Source organism: Sus scrofa, chromosome 1, assembly GCF_054392235.1.
Source record: "Sus scrofa isolate SSC_HxYL_T2T_F1_AM1 chromosome 1, Sscrofa_HxYL_maternal_Yorkshire_Landrace_v2.0, whole genome shotgun sequence".
In the NCBI taxonomy this organism is placed as follows: domain Eukaryota; kingdom Metazoa; phylum Chordata; class Mammalia; order Artiodactyla; family Suidae; genus Sus; species Sus scrofa.
The window spans coordinates 132493526-132518838 of record NC_139383.1 but is presented as its reverse complement, the minus strand read 5'-3'; the positions used below and the strand labels follow the sequence as shown (position 1 = coordinate 132518838).

The 25313-nt window shown below is 37.4% G+C and overlaps 1 protein-coding gene across 2 annotated transcripts in view; it reads right to left on the bottom strand.

Annotated features, from left to right (window-relative positions):
• Positions 1–25313, bottom strand: part of FBN1 (fibrillin 1) — a 258581-nt gene that overhangs the window by 177573 nt on the left and 55695 nt on the right. For both annotated transcript variants that reach the window (XM_085011361.1, NM_001001771.1), the window contains 1 exon segment: positions 24829–24924. In XM_085011361.1, coding sequence (XP_084867487.1) covers positions 24829–24924 — 96 coding nt within the window.

Below are 25313 nucleotides of genomic sequence, written 5' to 3'. Positions count from 1 at the left end.
AGTACTCTCTCAGAGATCGCCACGCCCACAATCACATAAGACAAAATTAGGCTGAAAGGACCTTGATCCTAACACAGACTCTACAGCCTCACAACCAGTTATTATAAGCTAAAATGAACGTCTCCACACTCCAAATAACATACTGGCAGGAAAATGGCAATCCCCCTTTAGAGGTTTGCTTAATCCTTAGCTGAGGCTATCAAGCTGAAAAGCAGAAAATAAGAAGCTGGGAAATGAAAAGGTAAAATGATCATAGTGAGTTTTGTGTCACCTCTTTATTTATCTGAAGTATTATGAAGTCTCAGTATTTTGACTTATCCAATGAAAACACCCAAATACCTTGTAAAGCCAATGATTGCTTTTAATTTTTAATTTTTCAAAAATTTTATTGGCATATAGTTGACTTATAATGTGTTAGTTTTGGGCATACAGCAAAGTGAATCAGTTATACATATACACATAACCATTCTTTTTCAGATTATTTTCCCATATAGGTTATATTTCAGAGTGTTGAGTAGAGTTCCCTGTGCTATACAGCATGTCCCTGTTACTTATTTATTTTATATATAGTAGTGTATAAATATTAATCTCAGCCTCCTAATTTATCCCTCCCCTCAATGTTGGTAACCATAAGTTTGATTTCAAAATCTTTGAGTTTGTTTCTGCTTTGTAAATAAGTTCTTTTGTATCATTTTTATTAGATTATATATATGTGATATCATATGATATTTGTCTTTCTCTGCCTGACTTACTTCATTTAGTATGATAATCTCTGGGTCCATCCATGTTGCTGAAAATGACATTATTTCATTATTTTTATGGCTGAGTACTATTTCATTACATATATGTACCACATCTCCTTTATCCAATCCTTTGTTGATGGACATTTAGATTGCGTCCATGTCTTGGCTACTGTAAATAGTGCTACAATGAACAGAGGGGTGCATATACATTTTGAATTATGGTTTTCTCCAGATAGACTCTCAGGAATGGGATTGCTGGATCATATGATAGTTCTATATTTAGCTTTTTAAGGAACCTCCATACTGATCTCCACAGTGGTTGCACCAATTTACATTCCTACCAACAGTGTAAAAGGGCTCCCTTTTCTCCACACCCTCTCCAGCATTTATTGTTTGTAAACTTTCTTATGATGACCCTTTTGACTGGTATGAGGTGATACCTCACTGTAGTTTTGATTTGCATTTCTCCAATAATTAGTGATGCTGAGCTTCTTTTCATGTGGTTTTTGGCCATCTGTCTGTCTTCTCCATGATTTTTAAGTTACTCTCTGTTTGTCTTAGCTCCAGACTCCATTTGCTCTGGCATCATCTCTCCATTCACAATGAGATAGATACCTACAGTTTCCCTGATGATGCTATCCCGTTCTTCCAGGACAAATCTTTTCCTTCATCAACTCTTCTTCTAGGTTCCATAAATCCTTAAATTTCAACCCCTTGAAAAAAATCTTCCTCCCAGTCTGACTCAAATGCTTTTGTTTCTTCGACTCTCGTTGTACCTTGTGCACATGTCCACCCCAGCACTATCATCCTGCATGGGACTCCCTCACTTACACATGGACTCTTTCCATTACATTAGATTTGTCCCAACAGACTGTAAGCTCCAAAGTACACGAATCTTCTTTTACTGGTCTTTGTGGCGTGATATATCCTAGTAAGTACTTGCCAGAAGAAGGAAGGGAAGGAGGTGGGAGGGGGGATGAAGGAAAGACAGACTAAAATGAATTTCTGGCTCATTCTTTTATTCTTTCAACAAATTTTAACTGAGAGCCTACTATGTGTCAGACATCATTCTGGTAGCTGAGGATACAACAAAGTAGCTGAGGGTGGCAGGCAAAAAAGTAATCCCTGTCCTTATAATGTTTAATAATGTAGTGGAAGAGCTACATTGTAAATAAACTCTACAGTGTGTTGGGGGAAGAAGTGGCCAGAGAATTGTGAAGCAGAGAAGGTGGATAAGGGGCCTTAGAAGAGAGGATGGCTGTGAAAAACAAACTACTATGCCTTCCATTCAATGCCTCTCCATCAATCTTTATTATTTTTATTTCCCTTCATATAAGGAATTCATGCTTTCCTTCCTCAGCCTCCCTTCCAATGGCAATTCTTTTAAAGCTCATAATTCTCAAGTCATTTTTTTAACCTCAGCCTTTTTTTCTGATGCCCAACATCAATTGGGCTATAAATCTGTCATATATGACTACTAGTTTAGGCCTCTCCAAGTTATAACCCGTGTGGTCCAGCCAAGATACAGAGATTCCCAAAAATGCTTTCATCATATCCCAGCTGGAATCTCTTAATTCATTATTTTCAGGTCTAGCCAGTACCTCCTATGAGCACTTGCAGTACCAGAATAACTAGGTCACAATCATGTTCTCGAGATTCTGAACCCCTAATTACAATTCTCCCGTAATAAAGGACTCTGTGTACGAATTTATGTGAACCAAGGGTTTTCCTTTCTCAAGCCAACTAATATTTTCTCCTGTGGAAGTGGAGTCAAGTTCAGTTCTCGAGATAAAGTATTTTAGGTTTATGAACCACTGATTAATTCTAAGGGAACATTCAACCATCTACCACCACTCTTTCCCAGCCCACTTAAATTATAGCTCCCCCTCACCACCCATTTTATCCATTGTAATACACTCTGGCATTTGCACAATAAGAATGCAATCAGGAAACAGATAAATGAGCCTCTTCAATAAACAAAGGCTGTGCTTTCTCAAATTAAGTGGTCCAAAGAATGCTCATTGCCCCTCCTTTCCCAAAGATTCTATAGTCAACGGTTTGTGATTACTCAACAGTGTCATTTTTACTTTTCTATTTCATGCATTGGTGACTTTCCATTATGCGTGAATGAATCAATAAAAGTTAGGAAGTGAGCTAGCCAACGCAACACGACCATTCTATTTGCAACCCCGTCCCTTAACGTCATCGAGATGGCATAACAAATTAAGATTAGTATTTTTATGACATACATTCTATTGTAAAAGCAGTCTTGAATTGGCACCAAAGGATTAATTTGTGCAGCTTAACAATTCAAAAAGACATTAAGCTGTTATTATACAGTCGTTACTAAAATAATAGTGCTCTTTATACCAACAAAGGACTTTGGAATAGGCTGTCTACAAGATGAACTGGAAGGTCAGAATACATATCTTTTTAGCCAAGGATGGGAGTGGGGAGTTAAAAGGGATGCTATCAGTTCAAGTATTTGAGAAGAAAACAATATTTTAAATTCAAACTTTCTAAAGTTGGCAAATAAACTCATCATTAGCTCTTTCATTAAAAGAGAAAAATAAGGAGGAGAATTCAAATCTCCAAGGTAAGAAGTACAGGGAAACTATGTTCACATGTGTGCTCAAAAAGTATGTTCACAGGGACAGTGACTGAATGTTATGGACAAGACAATGCTTTTGCTGGTAATAATGTTGTTTTTCTAGGCTGTGTAGCAATGCTGTGAACTGGACTGGCTAGACATGTTTGCAATTCAACTATCATCCTCTGTAATGTTCCCTTTCTAGACCTGTGCACTCCAGAGTGCATCCTGGGATTAATTTTCAAGTGAAAAATGTCAGCTGCAAAAAAAAACAAAAAACAAAAAAAAAAACAAAAAAAAACCTGCATCTCTAACTTGGTGGATCTTGCAGACACTTCCAGTGACCATGTACTGAAGTGGTGAACACAGCTCTGAAAGGAGAGCAGGCAGTGCAAATGTAGAGTGAGGGACAGAGATGCCACCAGGAGCAATGTAAAGTCTTATGGGGTGTCATGATAAATGCCTGAATGTAGCAATTATGGTATAGAATAGTAAGAAGTTATTCTTTGTGTGCTTGCAATGGATAATTCCCTGTCAAAAATAAATTCTTAAAAATATCATATTACTTGAATTTATGACTAATTTCATCTATGAAACAAAATAGCTATATGATTACTGGTATGTCTGTGACTTAGTTTTAATATTGACCCTTCATTTTTGTTTTCAGCAATGGCAATGTGTTTTCAGCTACATATAGTTAAACGTATATTTCTATCACCCTCTCAAAAAAGCAGGGAAGGAAGAGAGTTGATATTTTCATTTTTTATCTTCTATAAAGTCTCAACTTCTCAGAAACTAGTTTTCTGAAGCCTATGGATGTTTGGACTAGCTCAGGACTCTGAAGAACAATGAGGAGAAAACTGGAGACAGTCTTCTGACTTAAATGTGATCTTTGAACTAATCTGTAAGTCTTACTTCCGCCCACCCTGATCCAGGAGCCGTATCCTAGGAAGTACTCCTACTCAGTAAATACCTCTCTCATATTTAATCAAAGCCATGCACACTTATATTCAATGCATCCAAATTTCCTTAAATGTGGTAGGGTGCATATCCTTTGCAGCAAACATTAGGACTAAGAGATCTACCAGTAGTATTAGCTTCCTGAAGTTAAAAAAAGGAGTGCATTAAACAAATAACTTATTTATTCTAAAATCAGTGAGTCCTCTATTAATAAAATGTTATTCTAAGATGAAACAAATTAATGGAAGGTAATATGGGAAAAGAGCCCAAACAATGAGTCTAAAATAAGTTTGTGAGGGATAAAGGAACAAGTTCTTCCTTATTTCTAAAGACAGTAATCACCCCCCCCACCCCATAGTTTCTTTGAAATATTTTGGATAAGAATACTTGCTGTGATAGCATAACCTCATGTTAACAATTTATACTTATTTAGTGAAGTTTTTAAAATACATTTAATGTTGTATAATAAGAGCTTAAAGAAGAAAAAGAGTCAGTAGATAACCACAAAATGTCAATTTTAAAATTGAGGAGATAGATTGTAAGTCTATAACATTTGTGTTTCTTCTTTTTTTTAAGTTACTGAAGTTAAAAAAAAGCCTGAAATATCTGCTCTTCTGGTTCTTTCTCAATCCAACATCTTATTTTAATTTTCTTTTTTTTCCTTTCCAGTTTTCCCAGTTGCTTTTCAGCCAACAGATATTCATACCTACCCAGACCGTGACACTATCAAAGAACATATGGTCACTCTGCATGCACCATGGCTAAAAGAAAACACAGTCTTTTGGACCATTAGTTCTTGAAAATCTAATGAATATGACATTCATATTTCTTGGGGCAATTAAAAAGCATCTGTTAAAAATCTTCAGTTTTCTAGCACCATGAAATACAAAATATGTCCCTTGCCCTTTGGAGATCAATCAAGCAATCAAATAACCCATGGGCCTCTTTCTCTCTCAGCCTCTCCTTGGAAATTCCACATTATATACCCTCTGATATTAGCTTTTCAGGCATTCTGAGATGCTTCACGTAGTATTATATACTGCCCCAATTATACTCCATAAACTGGCTCTTCCATGAGACTTGGCAAGATAATGCTCAGCTTATGGAGGACAGATAACCTTATAGTCAAGATATTGGATTGGGTCCTTTTGAGCAACCATAGTAAGGGCATGGGAAAAACGAATCAAAATCTACTTAGACCATTCCAGTGATGCTAGATGATGCCAAAAGCCACACAACCCAAATTTGAATGTCTCCTGAAAGCCAGATCTCCTTGTGACCAAATGTTTCTCAGGAGAAGAAAACTGATAGCATTTTAATCCATGTCACTTCAGGCTACTCAAAGCAATCCATTTTAACTCTTTTCATTCTTATCCTCCTATTTGCAGCCACAGATTAGCTATTCTGTCCTACAGCATTAAACTAAAGCTAATTATAACTTCATACCATCAAGAAGAGTGAGTCAGAGGAGTAGGAAGCAATCCATTGAAACAGTGAATGGAACTGCATGTGCTGGTATAATGGGGCAGACAAGAATCAAACCCCAACCCCCAGCTGGCTTTAGCTGACTATCATTGAGCAAGTGAGCTGTTAGCACATGTATCATTACAGGCACATATTGGTCAATCACTGGGTCCACAGTGAAACCAGTTCTGTCACTAAAAGTTTCAGGCTGGGTATATGCTAGGTCCATTCTTTTATTCAACATGTACTGAGCATCTACTGTGTGCCAGGCATTATTCTAGGTGCTGTGACAAAACAGGCAAAAATTCCCATTCTCATGGTGCCTGTGCTCTAGATGAAACAATTCACCTACTCAAAATTCCCAGTTATTTTTATGAGAAGAAAACTGCAAACCTCCTAGCTTGTGGATGAATAAAAACTCGTATAAAATGAAACCAAACCTTTCCCTGAACACATACTCCACCATAGCTGGTCTAACTTCATGATTACAGAAGTTATGGCAGAGCAGAGTAACATGGCAGCAGTACATTCATTCACACACATAGATTCTCCATGCCTGTGTGTAGTCAGGTTCCATTGGGACTACATTCTCTTCCAAAGAATAGTTCAGTTCACAGTTCAATTTCAGCTAAACTCCCACATCCATTACTATATACATCTTTTGCCTAGAGAAAAGTGTTTTCATCACACAATATCTACTTACAACTAAAGACAAGCTCTTCCCAACCAACTTAAACCAAGAGATTTGCCAAGTCACCTAAAATTTAGTATTTTAAAACTTGATCTAGAGACTGAGAGATTCAGAGACACAGAGAATGGAAATGCCCAAGTATCAGCAGATCAACTGACAATCAAGGAGATATGTAATGAAAAACCTTGACTAGCCAAAACAGTCTTGAAAATAAAGAACGAAACAGGAAGTTCCAAGTTCCCTGACTTTAGACCAAACTACAAAGCTACAGTAATCAAAACAGCATGTTGCTGACACAAAACAGAAATATAGGTCAATGGAACATAATAGAGATCCCAGAAATAAACCCATCACTTATGGTCAATTAAGCTATAAAAGGAGGAAAGAATATACAATGAAGAAAAGACAGTCTCTTCAACAAGAGGTACTGGGAAAACTAGACAACTACATGTAAAAGAATAAAACTAGAACATTTTCTCATGCCATATATAAAAAATGAACTCAAAATGGATTAAAGACCTAAATGTAAGACCTGAAACCATAAAGTTCCTAGAAGAAAACATATGTTGAACATTCTTTGGTATACATTGTAGCAACATTGTTTTTGGCTCTGTCTCCTAAGGCAAAGGAAACAAAAGCAAAAGTAAATAAATAGGGCCTAATTAAACTTAAACACTTTTTCACAGCAAAGGAAACAATTGATGGAACAAAACAAAATTCTACTGAATGAGAGAAAATATTTGCAAATGATATGACCAATAAGGGATTAATATCCAAAATATATAAGCAGCCATACAACTCAATATCCAAAAAACAAACAACCAGATTAAAAAATGGGCAGAAGACTTGAACAGACATTTTTCCAAAGACATACAGATGGCCAATGGGCTCATGAAAAGATGCTCAACATCACTAATCATCAGAGAAATGCAAATAAAGACCACAACGGGATATTACCTCATACCTGTCAGAACAACTATCATGAAAAATATGTCAGTGAGGATGCGGAAAAAAGGGAAAACTTGTACACTGTTGGTTGGAATGTAAACTGGTAAAGCCACTGTGGAAAACAGTATGGAGGCTGCTTAAAAAAAAAACTAAAAATAGAACTGCCATATGATCCAGCAATTCTGCTCTTAGAGATACAGCTGAAGAAAATGAAAACACTAATTTGAAAAGTACATGCACCCCAGTGTTCATAGCAGCATTTTTTTTTTACAATAGCCAACGTGTGGAAGCAACGTAAGTGTCCATCAACAGATGAGTGGATAAAGAAGATGTCACATACATATGCATCACACACACACACACACACACACACACACACACACACACTAGACTAGACTCAACCATAAAAAAAAGAACGAAATTTTGCCATTTACAACAATATGGACCTGGAGGATATTATGCTCAGCAAAATAAGCCAGATAAAGACAAACACTGAATGTTATCACTTATATGTGGAATCTTAAAAAATGAAACAAACTATAGAATACTAAAAAAAAAAATAAAATAAACAGACTCAGATAAAGAGAACAAACTAGTAGCTACTGGTGAGGTGAGAATAGGGAGGAGGGGCAAGATAGGAATAGGAGATCAAGAGGTACAAATTGATATGTATAAAATAAAAAATCTACAAGGGCATGTCATATAATACATGGAATACAGTCAATATTTTATAATAACTGTCCATGAAATATAATTTGTAAAAATGTTATAATATTACTATGCTGTATACCTGAAAGTCAACTACACTTCAATTTAGAAAAAATTAAAAATAAAATAAAAAACATAGAGGTGTGTAAGATGGAGAGGAAAAAAAGGATAGAGCTAAGATAAAAAGAACAAAAGCAATTTTAGAGATGACTGTCAGTCTAATAGCCAGGCAAATATTTGTTGGAAAATATGTATGCACCTCAGTCTGGGCTTAGAAAACAGAGATCCCTTGGAGTTCCCTTCGTGGTGCAGTGGTTAACAAATCCAACTAGGAACCATGAGGTTGCAAATTCAGTCCCTGGCCTTGCTCAGTGGGTTAAAGATCTGGTGTTGCTGTGAGCTGTAGTGTGGGTTGCAGACGTGGCTTGGATCCCACGTTGCTGTGGCTATGGCATAGGCCAGTGGCTACAGCTCCCATTAGACCCCTAGTCTGGGAACCTCCATATGCCACAGAAGCAGCCCTAGAAAAGGCAAGAAGCCAAAAAAAAAAAAAAAAAGAAAGAAAGAAAGAAAGAAAGAAAACAGAGATCACATTCCGATGCACCTGCCTTAAATGAAACACAATCTGTTTCCTTTAAAGTATCAGTGGTCTCACAAGAATGCTCCAAGGACCAAATGAGGCTATGTGTGTACATCTATAAAGCACAGAATAGGTGAAAAGGATCACATAACTTTGGCTTCTCTGAAGTATTAAGACTTTGCAGAATTTGCTTGTCTATATTTGACACTCCTCATAGCTTAAAAAAAAGGCCAGGAGAAAACCATTGATTAAAAGGAGAGATGATAGATCACTCATTTCTTATTTGTGGTCTAAGAAATTCAAGAAAAAAAAAAACTTTTCCTCAGAACTATTCACTTAACCATTTATCTATTCAACACATACTTATGGAGTTACAAGGTGGCCCAAATTAGAGATAAAATGATAGACAATATAGACACAAGCCCTTCCTTCATGGAATAGAAAAGTACTAAAAACTAGCAAAAACACCCGTACACCATTCTTATACAAAGCCACATACCATGCAGCATGATTTCATGTATTGTGCACCGTGGGCCTCCACCAATGCTTGCTATTTCATTTTCAAGATATATTAGACACAGTTTATCCATCCAAAGCCCACAAAACCACATGTGGTATTATAAAAATGACATGACCAAACAGTATGTTGCTAGGTGCTTGTTGTTATTGTTCACAGAAACCATTACAAATGTATCTAGTGACTGAGGTGGTAGCCATGACCTGTCCAAATACTAAATGATTTATTGATAGCAGAATTGCTATTATGACATCCAAAGGAATTCCCTGGGGACAAGTCTGCATGCGTCCACTCAAAAGCATGCATTATCTCAAAATGCTTGCTGTCTGAACATACCATTTTCATGATGTGCTTGTTTTATGTATTTTAAGGGCATCTAAGTTCCAGTTGAATTGCTTTCCTGGGGGAAATCTGGGGGTCAGAGTCTTATAACAGCACAAGATGACAGGAAAAGCAATACAAGGAACATAAAACAAAATCCTTTCTGGTCCTGAAGGGCATAGGAAATCTACAAGAACTCTCCCACCCTAACTGAGTTGGTACTGAGGGACTCTTTAGGATAGATTCTCATGGGCAACCTGAATCACCAGGCTTCTAGTGTCTGTAGAAAAATCTACAATGCTCGTATTATTCTCCAGTATGGTGTCATGGCAGCACTGCATATGTCTTAATGTGCCATGTGCACTGCTCCCCTATGATGTTGCCCTGATCACTGTTAACCATCTCGTCTCTCATCATTTTTTCTCACTGTCTGAACTCTGTCCAAAAAGCTTTCTTTATCTCTTCAAACACACAGACATGTGCCATCTTAGGACCTGTATGCATATTCTTCCCTCTAACTAGAAAGCTTCCCTTCACTTGGCACATGGCTGGTGACTTCTCATCCTTCACAAAGTGACCTCCCCAGACCATCAGTCTGTACGGGTCACTATTCTCTGCCGTCTATTTTCCTTCATGGCCTTTGCCACAGTGGTACTTAGGTGCTCCTGTGTTTACTTATTTAATCTCTGCTTCCTCCACTAGAATGTAACTCCAGAAGGCAGGGGTGGGGTAGTGTGCTTCATGTACTCTTATACATCCCCAGCCAAAGCACAGTGCCTGGGACATAACTGATGCATGATAGATAAGTTTACACCTCTGCTTCTTAGAATGCTTTCTTTTCACCTTACTATCAAAGCTTTTCATGGATATGTTAAATAAAACTCGAACTCTAATGAGTGAGGTTGGAAATGTACAGGTTTAAAATACCCCAGCATTTTGGCTTTTCTAGCTTTAATTCTCTGGGACTAACACTTGTGGTCCTTTGCAATTGAAGAAGGGCATGTGGATTCTACAAGTAAAAGCATCTTACCACACACCAAAACTGACTATGTCGTATTGATAAATTCAAGTTCTCATGTACACCTAGAAAGTTAAACATATACTTTATATGGGTGTTTAGTTTATTTGCTAGTGGATAATTTTCTATGACCTCTCTTTGACAACAGAATGCCACATTGCTAAAACAGCTAAGTACCTCTTATATTTCACTTCTGGCCTTTTACGAAGAGACAGGTTCATCCCCTTTCTGCATCTGTATATCGAAGTAAGCAACATCTTTTGGTAACCCTTGGTCAGTTGTGAAAACAAACGTTTTTCAGGGCTACAGTCACGACATTTCATGGAAATGGTTTTTAGACACCCCTTTGCTTTATTACCATTTGCACTATTGGGCTGTTAGCCTTTGCTACAGTTGCAACAATTGAATGTATACTAAAGAAAAGTATAAGGGTGATGTATCCAAATAAGAATGTTGGGTTTCATCTGTGTAGAAGATCCAAAAAAGTATGTTGTTCCACTAAGAGAACAAAACTTCCAAGTGGACAGCAGTCACAATGAGGCCTCTATATTTAGGTTAACTCTGGTAGCAGTTGAAAGTTTCATGGTACTGTTTATGAAACAACATTTTTTAAACAAAATCACTTTCACTTTCATGAGAATGAGAATGTTAGTAGTAAACATCTATTAAACACGTATTGTGTACATGCCAAACACCATGCGAAGTACTTTGTGTATTATCTCATTTAATCTTTCTAACAATCTCACTAAGCAGGGACTATTATTCCCATGGTAAAGATTAGGAAACTGTGGCTGAAAGACCAGACCTCACAACCAGCAAATGGCAGGATTGACTTTAGACTCTGAATTCTTAACCAGGTAATTTAGAAAGCACAATGTCTCATAATTAGGCGTCTTAAATTAAAACATTAAAAATTACTATCATTTATAGAGAACAAACTTGTGGTTGCCAAGGGGGAGTGGGTTTGGGGAGGGATGGAGTGGATGGCTGGTGTCAATGTAAGCTAATATCACATGTGTGAGGGGATAACCAACAAGATCCTACTGTATAACACAGAGAATTATATCCACTGTCCTATGATAAACTATAATGGAAAAGAATATTAAAAAGAATGTATATAGTGAGTCTGTGTATGTGTGTATAACTGAATCACTATGCTGCACAACAGAAATTAATACATTATAAATCAACTATAGTAAAAAAAATAAATTATTGTAGTGTGATATTGACAATTTGGAAGAAGACTCCTTTGAAATAAAATTTAGTGAAAACAATTTCCCTATCATTTCCTCTCGTTCAGGGAAAAAAAAAAAAAGAATAGCACCTCAGAAACCATGAGAACAGAGGAGACCCATGCCCACTTCAGGCTGACTCAGTAAAGGGCCACAATGACTTCTCAGAGTCACTGCCTTCTATTTGGTTTTGTGATAGCTGGTTCTGCTTGGCAGTGTGTAAAAATGTAGAAAGAAGTGAATACTAAGTAAGGTTTGAAAAGAAACAGCTCTATCCAATTACACATGATGCTGTTTTTTAAAAATTAGAGACTGTCCTATGGTGTTTAAGAGCTGTTTTCCTCAAAGAGGGCAATTCAAACTTCTATTACACACTGCTTTCCAAAGCCAGTTTTGTAACATTAAGATGTACGTATGCCTCTGATTTTTATGTTTCCCAGTGCAACAAGAAATTTCCCCCCAAATATTCCCCACTCTGCATGTGAAGCTTATAAATCATCATACAAAGAATGAATCAAAATTTGCTTCTGGAAGGTCATGGCTTTGTCTTTGTCTTTTAAAGCACACTAATTTAATTTTAAGACTACTTGACCAGAATCCCTAACAGAATATATATAAGCTTTTCCACTGGGACGTTAGAAAAGAAATGATCCCTAAGAGCTAATACATATTCAAAAGAACATTCTCAACTTAGGTAAAATTTACCCCTAAACCTGCAAAGTCTTCTCTTTTCGCCTGCTTGAGTGTCCTACCACAGTGAAGGTCAACAAAGTCTCCTAAGAGAATGCAGGCAAGAGGATAAGGGCTCACCAGGGACAGAGGTAGAAACAGGTCTCTTTTATGAATTGCACCATTAGAACGTTTTTATTTCCTGAGGAAACAAATACTCCACTGATAAAGTTTACTGTTTACTGATAAAGTTCTTCTGAAACCATTGAGAGGAAAGGGCTTGCTGCAGAGGCAATATGGTAAGAAAGCTGGAAAACATTTTCTTTCAAGTGTCCCACAGAATTCACTTCTCACATACTTCAGTTATCAACAGCTACACTTTTATCACCATAGTAAATATGGACATATCTGTAGGTACAGTTTTGAGTTCCTTTACAAAAAAGGTGTTAAGCAGATATAAAATTGTTTTAAGATATATTTCACATTTAAATATTCTCTTCCTCAACCTCAGTATCCCACAGTTAAGTAAATCAACAAAGATGTAATAAACATCTACTCTCTTCACAGCACTGGGCCTGGTACCCAATGAGGTAGGAAGAAGTGTCAGTTACAGTTTTTATTCTTTGGTCTATGGGAAGGATCATTGCCTGGCTGGAAGACTATATATCAGCATTTCATGAGCCCCCAAACTAGGACTAGATTAGCAAGTTTTATAATTCCCAAATCATGGGATCTGGCAGTCCTAACTTAATTTTTAAAGAAAATATGGAATATATATATATATAATATATTCATATTTGTTTACACACATATACTTATAAAATGAATGTAATTTGTGTTTCCTTTTAAACTTAAAATATTATAACTTGTTTATAAAGCTTCCTAAAAGCCAGGAAATAAGATACTTGATCGCTTTATGCTGATGTGTATGATGTATATATTTCAACATGAGAATCAATACATGTCACAGGGAAAAGTTTTTTGACAAGATGAATATGCTCATTCCTTACCTCTTAGTAAACATCATTAAGAATCATCAGTATATATCCCCAAAGATTAGGATGAGGTCACCCAATTATTTTAAAATGTAATAAAATTTGAGAAAAAAGAATTAGAGTAAGAAAAATATGAAAACGGCTGATTTGACCTAAATGAATGACAAAGACCAAAAGTTTAATATGTATATTGACCATCAACTAGAAATGTGAATGAGTTCCAGTCAGCCGGAGATGATGACATCACTGAAGTTGCAATGAAATTGATGAGGTTGGGTGGTGGAGCTCCCTATGGTCAGGAAAGGCGTGGGGAAGGAATATGTCTTAAACTTAACTTGGCAAGAAAAGAATTTAACCTATCTGTGAAAGGAAGCTCTAGCTTCAAGAATATCTGATACTCCTAGTTCTGGTAAGTAGTATCCCCAAGGGTTGAAAAGAACCAAATTGCATGCATGCCAACCACATCAGACTTTTCAGGAGTTCCCATTACTATGCAGCGGAAATGAATCTGACTAGGAACCATGAGGTTGCGGGTTCCATCCCTGGCCTCGCTCAGTGGGTTAAGGATCCAGCACTGCCGTGGGCTGTGGTGTAGGTCACAGACTTGGCTCAGATCCCGAGTTGCTATGGCTCTGGTGTAAGCTGGCAGCAACAGCTCCAATTAGACCCCTAGCCTGGGAACCTCCCATATGCTGTGGGTATGGCTTCAGAAGGACAAAAGACAAAAACAAAAAAAACAAACTTTTCAGAACTAGGAATTTATCACTATTTAATGAGATAGTTCACTTTGCCTAAGTCATTCTGTTTTTTAATTAATTGACGTATAGATGATTTATAATATTGTATTAGTTTTAGATGTACAACATAATGATTCAATATTTTTATAGACTATACTCTATTAAAGTTATTATAAAATAATGGCTATATTTCCCTATGTTGTATAATACATACCCTGTTGCTCATCTGTTTAATACAGAGTAGTCTGTATCTCTTAATCACACATCCCTATTTTTTCCCTCACTCCTTCCCTCTCTGCACCAGTAACCATGCATTTGTTCTCTGTATATGAGTCTGTTTCTGTTTTGTTATATATATTTATTGATTTTATTTTTTAGATTTCACAGATAAGTGTTAACATAGAGTATTTTGTCTTTTTCTTTCTGACTTACTTCACTTAGTATGATACTCTCTAGGTTATCCATGCTATTGCAAATGGGAGAATTTCATTCTTTTATGGCTGAGTAATATTCCATTGCATTTATTTACCACATCTTCTTGATCTATTCATTTCACACTTTAGAACATTTGAGAACCAAACTCCAGGGATTACATTTAATTTAATTAATTAATTCTAAAATGAATAGGTTTGAAAGTGCCGAGTTAAATTACATAAAAACAGTTACTTTTTGCAGGACTCCTAAGAGCTGAGATGCTAATACATCCAAAGTCTCTTCGAGAAGAGGACATGGTAGTTTCCAAAATGCAATTGACCACGGAAACATCATTTCATAGAACCCCCATGGGACTAGTGGTCTACAAAAAGTACTTTTGCTCTTTGGACTCCGAAGTCCCATATATTTGTTCAATATACATTTATAAACCAAAAATAGCACAGACTCTCTAGAGGTCATAACTACTAGAGAAAATAAACACTGAGCTTTTTTTTTTTTTTTTTTTTTTGTCTTTTTTGCTATTTCTTTGGGCCGCTCCCGCGGCATATGGAGGTTCCCAGGCTAGGGGTCGAATCGGAGCTGTGGCCACCGGCCTACACCAGAGCCACAGCAACGCTGGATCCGAGCCGCGTCTGCAACCTACACCACAGCTCACGGCAACGCCGGATCGTTAACCCACTGAGCAAGGGCAGGGATCGAACCCGCAACCTCATGGTTCCTAGTCGGATTCATTAACCACTACGCCACGACGGGAACTCCAACACTGAGCATTTTTAAGGACTCTCAGTTGAGTGTGTAAAATTAGTAAAGGTCTCCAGACTGCTATCCACATGATTAAGATAGAACAGTTTCAGATACAGACCAGTCCACCCACTAATTTATATAGACAAAGGAGAATTTTTTAAGATTCTGATACCATGCCTCATACAGAAACTGTCCAGGAGCACAGTATACTAGAATAAAAGGACACCACAGAGAGATGTGAAACAGACCTTCCCTTCTTTGGAGCTAAGAAAGTTGATGTCACTCCACATCCCTTTCTCTTCTAAGGAGGTCTCCAAATACAGACAAGCTGGCATAGCAGGAACTTCCTAAGGGTGACCACTTCTTCCATTTCCCCCTCATCAATTCCAGCCTCTGCGTCTTTGTACTGTTTCTTCCCTTCATCTATAGAGCTTTTTCTCATCTACTCTGCCTAACTAAATCTTTGTCCTGCATAGTTTTTTAACTCTTTTATGTATGCATTTCTGTCTTTCCAAAAAATGATTTTAAGTCCCTGATGACAAAAACCATATACTCCCTTCTGATTCCATCAGAGTGCCTAGCTTAGGGCTGAGCCTTTATGTAACATTTGCTATAGTTGTTATATCTAGTTGATGTGACTATAAGAGATTTTGTTTATCACTTATATTTGAATAAAATTCCAGTTAGACAAACATTCTGAGAAAATAGACTCTAATCTGAGGTCCCTTACTCTAATTTTTTCCCCATTGATTTATTTTCACATATCAACACAGCCTGTGATTTTCTAAGATGTTGCTTTCTTTTCTTTTCTTTTTTTTTGTCTTTTGTCTTTTTAGGGCCACACCTGTGGCATATAGAGGTTCCCAGGCTAGTGGTCCACTCAGAGCTGTAGCCACCTGCCTACGCCACAACCACAGCAACACAGGATCCGAGCCATGTCTGCAACCTATACCACAGCTCACAGCAACACCGGATCCTTAACCCATCAGTGAGGCCAGGGATTGAACACACGTCTTCATGGATGCTAGTCAGGTTTATTAACCACTGAGCCATGAAAGGAACTCCTAACATTAAAAGTTGAATAGACAGCAGCAGGAAAAAAAAAATGGAGACCTAATAAAGACCTTAGGTAAAGTGATGATGTGTATTACTAGAAACAAAGCTATCCAATATGGTAGCGACTAGCCACAGGTGGCTATTAGCTGGCCTAAGCTGAGATAGGGCATAATATATGCATCAGAGTTCAAAGACCTAGTATGCAAAAAAGAATGTAATATATTTCAATAGTTTTTAATACTGAGTATCTATTAAAAGAAAACTTTTGGATATATTTGGTTAAATAAAATACATTATTAAAATTAATATTACCTGTTTCTCTTTAATTTTTTAATGTGGCTACTAGAAAAGTTAAAAAATTATGTATATGGCTCATGTTATATTCTTATTAGTGCTGCTCTAGTGTTTTGAGTATCCACATTCTAGGTCAAGTGTGACACTATTACACAGAATTTGCAAAGGAGGTGATAACAACCTGGCCACAGGGCTCATAAACCCTCATACACATCAAGAATATAAAAACATCTGAGGGCATTCCCATTGTGGTGCAGTAGAAACTAATCTGACTAGTATCCATGAGGATGTGGGTTCGATCCCTGGCTTTGCTTGGTGGTCAAAAAGCTGGCGTTGCCACAAGCTGTGGTATAGGTTGGCAGCTGTAGCTCTGATTTGACCCCTACCCTGGGAACTTACATATGCCACAGGTGTATCCCTAAAAAGAAAAAAAAATCTGAGGTAGTAAGAGATGGGAAGGGAGTTATGGGAGAGGGCAAACTGTCACTAGCTCTCTGTAGGAAATTGGGGAAAGACCACATTATGATGATAAGTCATGAGCGGAGCTTCAAGAAGACTGCTTAGACTGTGTGATGTGTAGTATGTATCTGCTGCAGTTTGGCCAGTGTGGACTGCTAATGCCTGGAAACTGGCTGGCCAGATGTTCAGACATGGTTCAAAGGAGAGGCTGGTACCGTGCTAAAGTTGATTTGCACTCTGGCAATTTATGTGGTGCAAAAAATGCATAAGTGTTTCCTGCTAACTAGTTGTTGGCCAGTGCAAGAGAAAGCTGATGTGGCGTGGGTTTAGATACTTTGTCAGAGGGCTGCCTGGAGCAGAAAAGAGGCCTCAAATGGCTGGAGGCACCGGTGGACATTCCAGGTTGACGAAGGAAATAAAACAGCCAATAAGAACATAGATGCCTTTCTTCATGTGAAAGACCTGCAGGGGAGAAAGTCTGAAAGGGACCAGAAAATTTCATTCTAGCAGGGGGAGAAGTAGCCCACTGAGTGGGCTGAGAGGGATGATGATTGGGAGACAGAAGTTAAACTGCCTCACGATTGCATCCCACCAGTCTTTCTGGTTCCTACCAGGCGAGTACAGCCTTAAGAGGCATGGTAGCTATGTTCTTTACATGCATACAGCTACTCAACCACAGAAACTGAACGTCTATGTCAACAGATGTATTTCCTGGAACTATTCTAGGAAAATCAAGTTTATTCAATGAACCGCCAACTGCCAAGTGTTGCAATACCACTTTAGATGCATAGTAACATGTAAGGCATTCTGCCTCTGCTATCTACCCATTAGTATTTACTCTCCATTTAGACTCAATCCCAAAAGCCAGGCTCCTAGAGGGCTTCGACATTTTTTAAGTTTATTTAAACAGTTTATTTCATGTTACCTTCTTAGAGAAAATAAAATAAGCATAATTCACAGAGTTCTGCCTTCCAAAAACACTTTGAAAAGGGGAGTTAGCCTATGAGTATTTCTGAAAACTTTAATAGCCACCTAAAATGTAAAATTAGTATCATAAATGCAGCTTTGTAAAACTTAATTTCAAATGATGTGGGGGTGGGGGGTGGGGAGAATCTACATTTCATCAAAACCTTCCAGAAAAACTACATGGAAAGAAGCACAAGGAAATCAGCTCCTGAATCCATGAAACCATCTAGATGGGCCCACTGAGAGTATGTCATGATTCTACTTTCTTTTTATGAGGCAAATGTATCTGAAATGCACCACCTGCTTATTATATATTTGGATCATTATATGTTAACCCTTCCCGTTCATTAGACACACTGCAGACACTGCTTTCCCGGCTTTACAAAATAAATGCTTATCAACTGCTTTTAGGATCATTTTCTGAACTTTGTTCAATGAAATCATTAAAAAATGATCCACGTGAAAAATCTTCATTTGTAAATCGTTAGAGAAACTATTATAAAGATAATGGTGTTTCTCATCTATAAACTGCACATAGAGAATGAAGAATTATAACCAGTCTTTGCGTCCTCTGTTCCATTCTTCCATTATCATTATCAGAGAAAAAAAAGCAAAAACAAACAAAAAAACTAAACAGCTTTTCCAGCTCCATTAACACTGGAATTCCTTACGAGGGCAAGCAGGATGGGCGGAGTTGGTTCACTTTCCACTGTCATGCTTCTCTGATGGACTATGAATAATCACCATGCTTTCATTTTATTCTACTCCATATTTGCTCTCCATCATTGTCCTTTTTCTTAAAGCTATCAGTTCAGTATTACTTTCCTCTATACTTTTTCTACCAATAGTCAGCAGAACAGCCAAAAAGACTTTCTTGATTTGGCAAAAATCCAAGCATTGTCTTCACAGTTTAGACTTGGGTAGGAACTTAACACTGAACAAATGATTCAGGATTTCAAAGAATTCGTGTCCATGCTTACGTTCAGACAGTTATATAATGAAGATCTCCAGATGGAGTAATGACAGAAAATTTATTATGAGTATTTATGCTTCCAAAAGGCTTCATACTTTGGTTCACATAAAATTTGACATCAAAATATCAATATAATTTTACATGCTTTAAGAGCCATGCTGGACAATTCTGTTCACCTCTTTTCAATCTAAGTAAATTTTCAACCCCAAACAACTAACATGTTTGACTCTTCACTATTTTAGGCTGTTTCTAAAAACTCAAATGATTCCCATAAAGGGGGAAAAAATGGTGAGTACACATTTGAATGAATTGCTGACTCTGAAAAGGTAATTCCAAAAACAGTTTCCGCATATGGTTTGAGGAGTTGCAATATTGTAGGAAAACTATATAACCTTCCATGGTAACTGCACTAAATGACAATATTCATTTTGTACGTTGACATTTAAGAATGTTGGTTCAGTCATTTGGAGTTGATTTATATGTACTGCAAACAGACAGGAATAATCTTCTCTCCAAGAGTGGATTAGTATATTTAAAATATCAAAATCAATCAAACAGAGAAATAGCCCCAAACTCTGCATTACATACACCCAAACAATACTTAAGACTCCTTCCCCTTGGCTTTTAAGATGATTTAAAAGCAACTTACCTCAACTCTTCCTCCGGAGAGGAAAATTACCTACCTAGCCAAATTTCCTGAAGGGCTTGTTTTCCTCTTAATCTATAACTTCTACTCTAAAACTTTTAGTTCTAGATTTCTTAAAACTCCTCAGAAAATTCTCCATGGTAACTAATAATCTCTTTCCAAGTGCAACTCAAGTAAGCCACAGTGCACAGGCTTATGAGCCAGACTGGCTGAGGTCAGCTGTGTTTTTGTTTTTTTGTTTTTTCTTTTTACCATCATGCCTATGGCATATGGAAATTCCCAGGCTAGGGCTTGAATTGCAGCTGCAAGTGCGACCTACACCACACCCACAGCAACACCAAATACAAGCTGCCTCTGCTACCTAAACCTCAGCTTGGAGCAATGCCCGATCCTTAACCCACTGAGCAAAGCCAGGGACTGAACCCACAAGCTCATGGAGACAATGTTGCATCCTTAACCCACTGAGCCACAATGGGAACTCCTGGGTTCAGTTTTTGATTGCAGTTACAAAATATCTGATCTCCGGCAAGCTCTTTGACCTTTCTTTGCCTCTATTTATTCCTCTACAAAATGGTACTCACTATAGGACTTTTCTCATAAGGTTGCTGTAAATTAAGAAAGTGTCCAGCATACTGCCTGGCCCAGTCTAAGTATCCAGTTCATGTCACCTGTTATTACAGCAAAGGGACACTTTGTGAATCTTTCTTTCTTTTTCTTTCTTTCTTTTTTTTTTTTTATGTCTGCACTTGTGACATAAGGGCTAGGGACTGAAGTGAATTAGAGCTACAGCTGAGGCCTTTGCCACTACCATGGCAACACTGGATCTGAGCCACATCCACGACCTACACCACAGCTTGCAGCAATGCCAGATCCTTAAGCCACTAAGAGAGGCCAGAGATCAAACCTGCATCCTCAGGAAAACTATGTTGGGTTCTTAACCTGCTGAACCATAATGGGAACTCACTCATTCTTTCTTGTTCCCTTGAAGAGGCTAAGATTCCCAGGCTATTTCTTAAAGTCCTTGCTTTCCATTTCCCTGGCTCAGTGTTCTCCTGATTCTCTTGCTTCTCTTCATGTTTTCTCAGTGTCTATCTTTTGTTTTCTTCTCCCTTGAGCCTGTTCATCATTAACACCTCCCCATCTGCAAGTTCAGGTCTATTTATCATTCTTCCCTCTTTTTTCATTACCTTGAGAAGTCTCATCTGATCACATGATTCACTGTGTTTAATATAAGAACCTTTAGCAGGATTTTAAATAGTCTGCATTCTGAGGTAAGATGGCAAGAGAAAGTATGATTCCACATAGGCTTGTTGGCAGTAACTATGGTAATACACAACTAGCTTATGTTGTCACTGCCAAAACAGGCACTGACCTCATTTCAATATTCTAATAACAAGTGCTAACATACCGTACCATTGAGCTTAGGCAATGATAAGTTTTATTGGTTGCTCAAGACCCAAGAAGAGAGAAGGCAAAAATGGGAGGGGGGGAGTAATCGAGAAAACCATAAATGTAAATTTACAGAAAAAATATGTAAGAGGAAGAACAATGAAAGAAACTTGGGGTATGGAAGAAAACACAAAGAGAGGCAATCTTTGATACACAGTGGAGAAGGGGGTGCAAAGTTGTGTGCCCAAAGGGGCTAAAACATAAGCTAAGTGAATAATGTGAGCAGGTGTATAACAAGAGGGAGTGGTGGGGACAGTGGCAAACTACAACTAAAGGCATTCACATTCAGTTTTTTAAAAGTAAACAATACATGCCAAACAAGTCACAGGCCTCTATTTTTCTTCCTCTGAATGTAAAGAGACAGGCAAGAGTATCATTATCACCCACATAGTGAGGCTGACTAGCCAAAAAATTTTTTTTAAACATATTTATTTCCCTGGGTAAAAGCTACAAGAGAGACAAATTTGCTTCAGAGCCTGATTGCATTTACTGAATGAATGTTATGATTCATAATTCAAGCACAGATCCACTGTCTCCATCACAAACCAACGCTCTGTTCATGAATTATTAAGATTCACTTATTGGCTTAAAGAGATCCAAATCCTGCCAGTGTCACCTCCCCAAAGGATATTTTACACTTCTGCTGGCTCTCTGGGGTAGCTGCAGATCTAAAAGTTCCAAAGTCTCCCAGGGACAGAGATATTTATCCTGAGAAATACTTATTACTGACATTTGAAATGTCCCCTTCCATGTACATTACATCATGACAGGAAGTTCTTTGTTTACTGCCATCTGGTAAAGGTCAAAACATACCTTCTTTTCTGCATCCTTGCAAACTGAAAATTGACAATCTTGTGATTCTAAATAATCATATTTTTGATAGATGAGGCCAGACTCAATTAGGCATCTACACTGCAAGCTCTGCTTAATATGAAATCGATGAAAAATATCCAGAACTGTGTGCAAGTAGACTAAAAGTAATTACTTTCATGAGATACTTGTCCATTATCTGATAATCATATCTCCAGTGCTTGAAAATATGTTCAGTTCAACATTTTTGGCCATATCCTATGCATCAGGCATTGAGCTTGGTGGGAATTTATAAGATGATGAGACTATGGCTGCTGCTGAAGAGCTTATACTTTCATGGGGGAGATGGACATGGAAACCTACTATTTCAACATAATGTAGTAAGTGCTACCAAAAGAGGTGTGGAGACAGTGCTCAGGGAGAATGCAGAAGACCTAGGATTCCTATCAGAAGGAAAGGAAATTAGCAAAGACTTCCTGGAAATTCATTTTTTAAAAATAAAAATCTACATTCCAATTAAAACATAATGCAACCAGCCTAGGTAAACAACAAGGATATCAACCCTCCATCGGAAGTGACACTGAATACTTCCCCACACTTCAGGATGGATTTGTCCTGACTGTTCTACATTTTTATTCATCACTCTTGAAATCACAAGCATTTGAGTAGAATGTACTGCGTCTAAATCTTTAAAGAGGTAAAGAGATCTCTTCCATAGAAGCAGAAAACATGAAGACTATAAATGGAAATACAGTTCTGGAATCAAAGAAATATATCTTTCCCATGTGGTGAGGAAAACTACACTCATGTTTTCCTTCTCCTATTGAAGATATGGGACTATATCCATGGATATCATAGGCAAATGTTAACAATTAAGGCAAGTCTGCTTCCTCCCCAACCCCAGTCTCCAAAACCACAAATGCCTGATAATCTATCATTTATGGATGAATTTTATTTAATCACCGTTATGAAGATTCTATGGGGCCAAAAAATATTTACACCTTAGTGCAAATTTCAAGATAGTCTTATCATGGAGGAGAGCAGTTAAAGACACTCCGAAACTTAGAGAAATCCCTGCATAATATGCCAGTTTTGATTAGTAGTTTCATATCATTCTTAATTTTGGTTAAGAATGGTGAAAAAAACATTCACATATTTTCTTAATCTTGGTCAAATACCAAGTTTTTGAAAAAAATAACTGTGGAATAGTTAAGTATCATGCCCTCTTTATTTTAGACTATCTTATCAATATCTGAACTATGGGAATCAAAATGCTTTGTGGCAAATGATTAACCCCTTTCTTAGAGGTAAAATGCGCTGTAACTTCATTCTATTAGTGATTTTTCTAAAACAAATTAAATCTACTGTTATCATTTGAGGAATTATTTTCTTCAAGTGACACCACTGCTCAAGTTATATGTTAACAATCTTAATTATAAACAATTTAAACCATGTATCATCTTCACTGAGTAAATAATGAGGCCAAAAAAGTAGTCTTTATTACTCTTGATACCATTAGATATACATTACCTTCAAGACAACAAAAATACATCAAGTTGTAAAGAGAAACAGTTTTAAAGACAAACTCCAAAGTGATGCCAAGAACAATTGTAAAGGCCAAGAGAACATGACCTGAAGCATCACACATCAGTAGCATGCAGTGGCCTTGTAAACAGAGATACAATATAATTTATTCCGTAATAACAGTTACTTGCTAAAATATGTATTGCTTTCAACGAAGAACTGAATTTAGATGAACTTGTAAAAAACAGAAACAGAAAACAATTTCTCACATGCTGCTCTCTGATCTTTGTTTTTAAATAACATATTCAACATTTGCTACTGAGGTTTTACTTTCCATCTTAGACTAAAATGATCATTACGCAACTTTAGATAAAGTGGTGATTGCAATTGAAAAAGTTCATGAGTATTTTTCAATGAGTATTTTTTTTCAGAGTAGTTTCACAGTTTCATATGAAATGAACCTCCTAAACCTTCACTACAAAAGTGGGAACGATGATATCGTGCCTATGAACGTAGAGACAAGACCATAAATAAAGCAAAGATTGGGGATGCACATATTAATAATATTGCACATCTACATACATCTCCATATCATATTCACATATAGGTAGGCAAATCAGGTAGAAATATCTGTTAAGAGCAACAGTATGCATTAGACTTGAATACAGAAAACCCACATTCAAATTAAAACTGCTTATTATGTGTGTGACCTTAGGCAGGTCCCCTGATCTCCCTGAGCCTTGATCTTCTTATATGAAAAACATGAGGATGAGTGTACACATGTCTGTGGGCTGCACTGAGGACTGAATAAACCACATGTGTGAAAGCACAGTTTCTCAGCTATCAATTATCTAGTGATCTTTGAATGTTAAGCTTGTATGTTGCCACAGCCAATAGGTCCTATAGGTCTTTAAGTGTGCGTAATTTTTGTTTCCTTCTGAATTTCCCCCCTTTCCATACAGATGTTTTGTTTGGAGCCACTTCCCTAATTTATTAGGATAATAACAAACTCATTCCTTACTCCCTGGAAAACTGTCCTCCTTTTATCTTGATGCCAACTGGTACTGCTGCAAAGGCTCGCTATTGAGTCCTGAAGTCTGCTGTCAAGAATTACTGAATAACATGCATAGACTTAGGGCCATTGCCTTGTCATCCTAGGAACCTTCCCAAGGACAATTCAGAAACCTCCTCAAAGCTCAGCAAAGTTCGCAAAGCAGCCGCGAGAACCCAATGCAGGTTTAATCAATGATAGCTTTAGCCACCAGAACACCTTTAGAAAGATACATTTTTAAAAATTACCTCTTTCACACTGAGGTCCAGTGAAGCCGTAAGTGCATGCACATCGATTTGGTGCCACACACCTGCCTCCGTTGAGACAGCCACTTTCGCAGACAGCTGTAAAATAAAGACAGAGAAGTTGAGAGCCTGCGAGGTCTTACCTGAGAGTATACGCTAATAAAGTAATACTATCCCCTGAAAGCACAACAATTTTTTAAAAAATCTAAACAATGACCCTGGTATTTGTTTTAAACAGTTGAACAGTGCCAGCTCCCTGGATGTTTCTCAGTCAACTCAGGTAAAACTACCTGGAAGAGGTGAGTGTGCACCCATGTTAATGCTGAAACCTTCATTCCAGGAAGCATCTGAGCAATGCTTTCAGTTCTGCATCGAATATGGTGGTTTAATAAGAGAACCCCCTGATGAGAACTGCATTTTAGCAAGCTGACTCTTTTGCTTATGATTTCAATTTAATTTCCAGGAGTCTCTCATGAGGGAACACACTG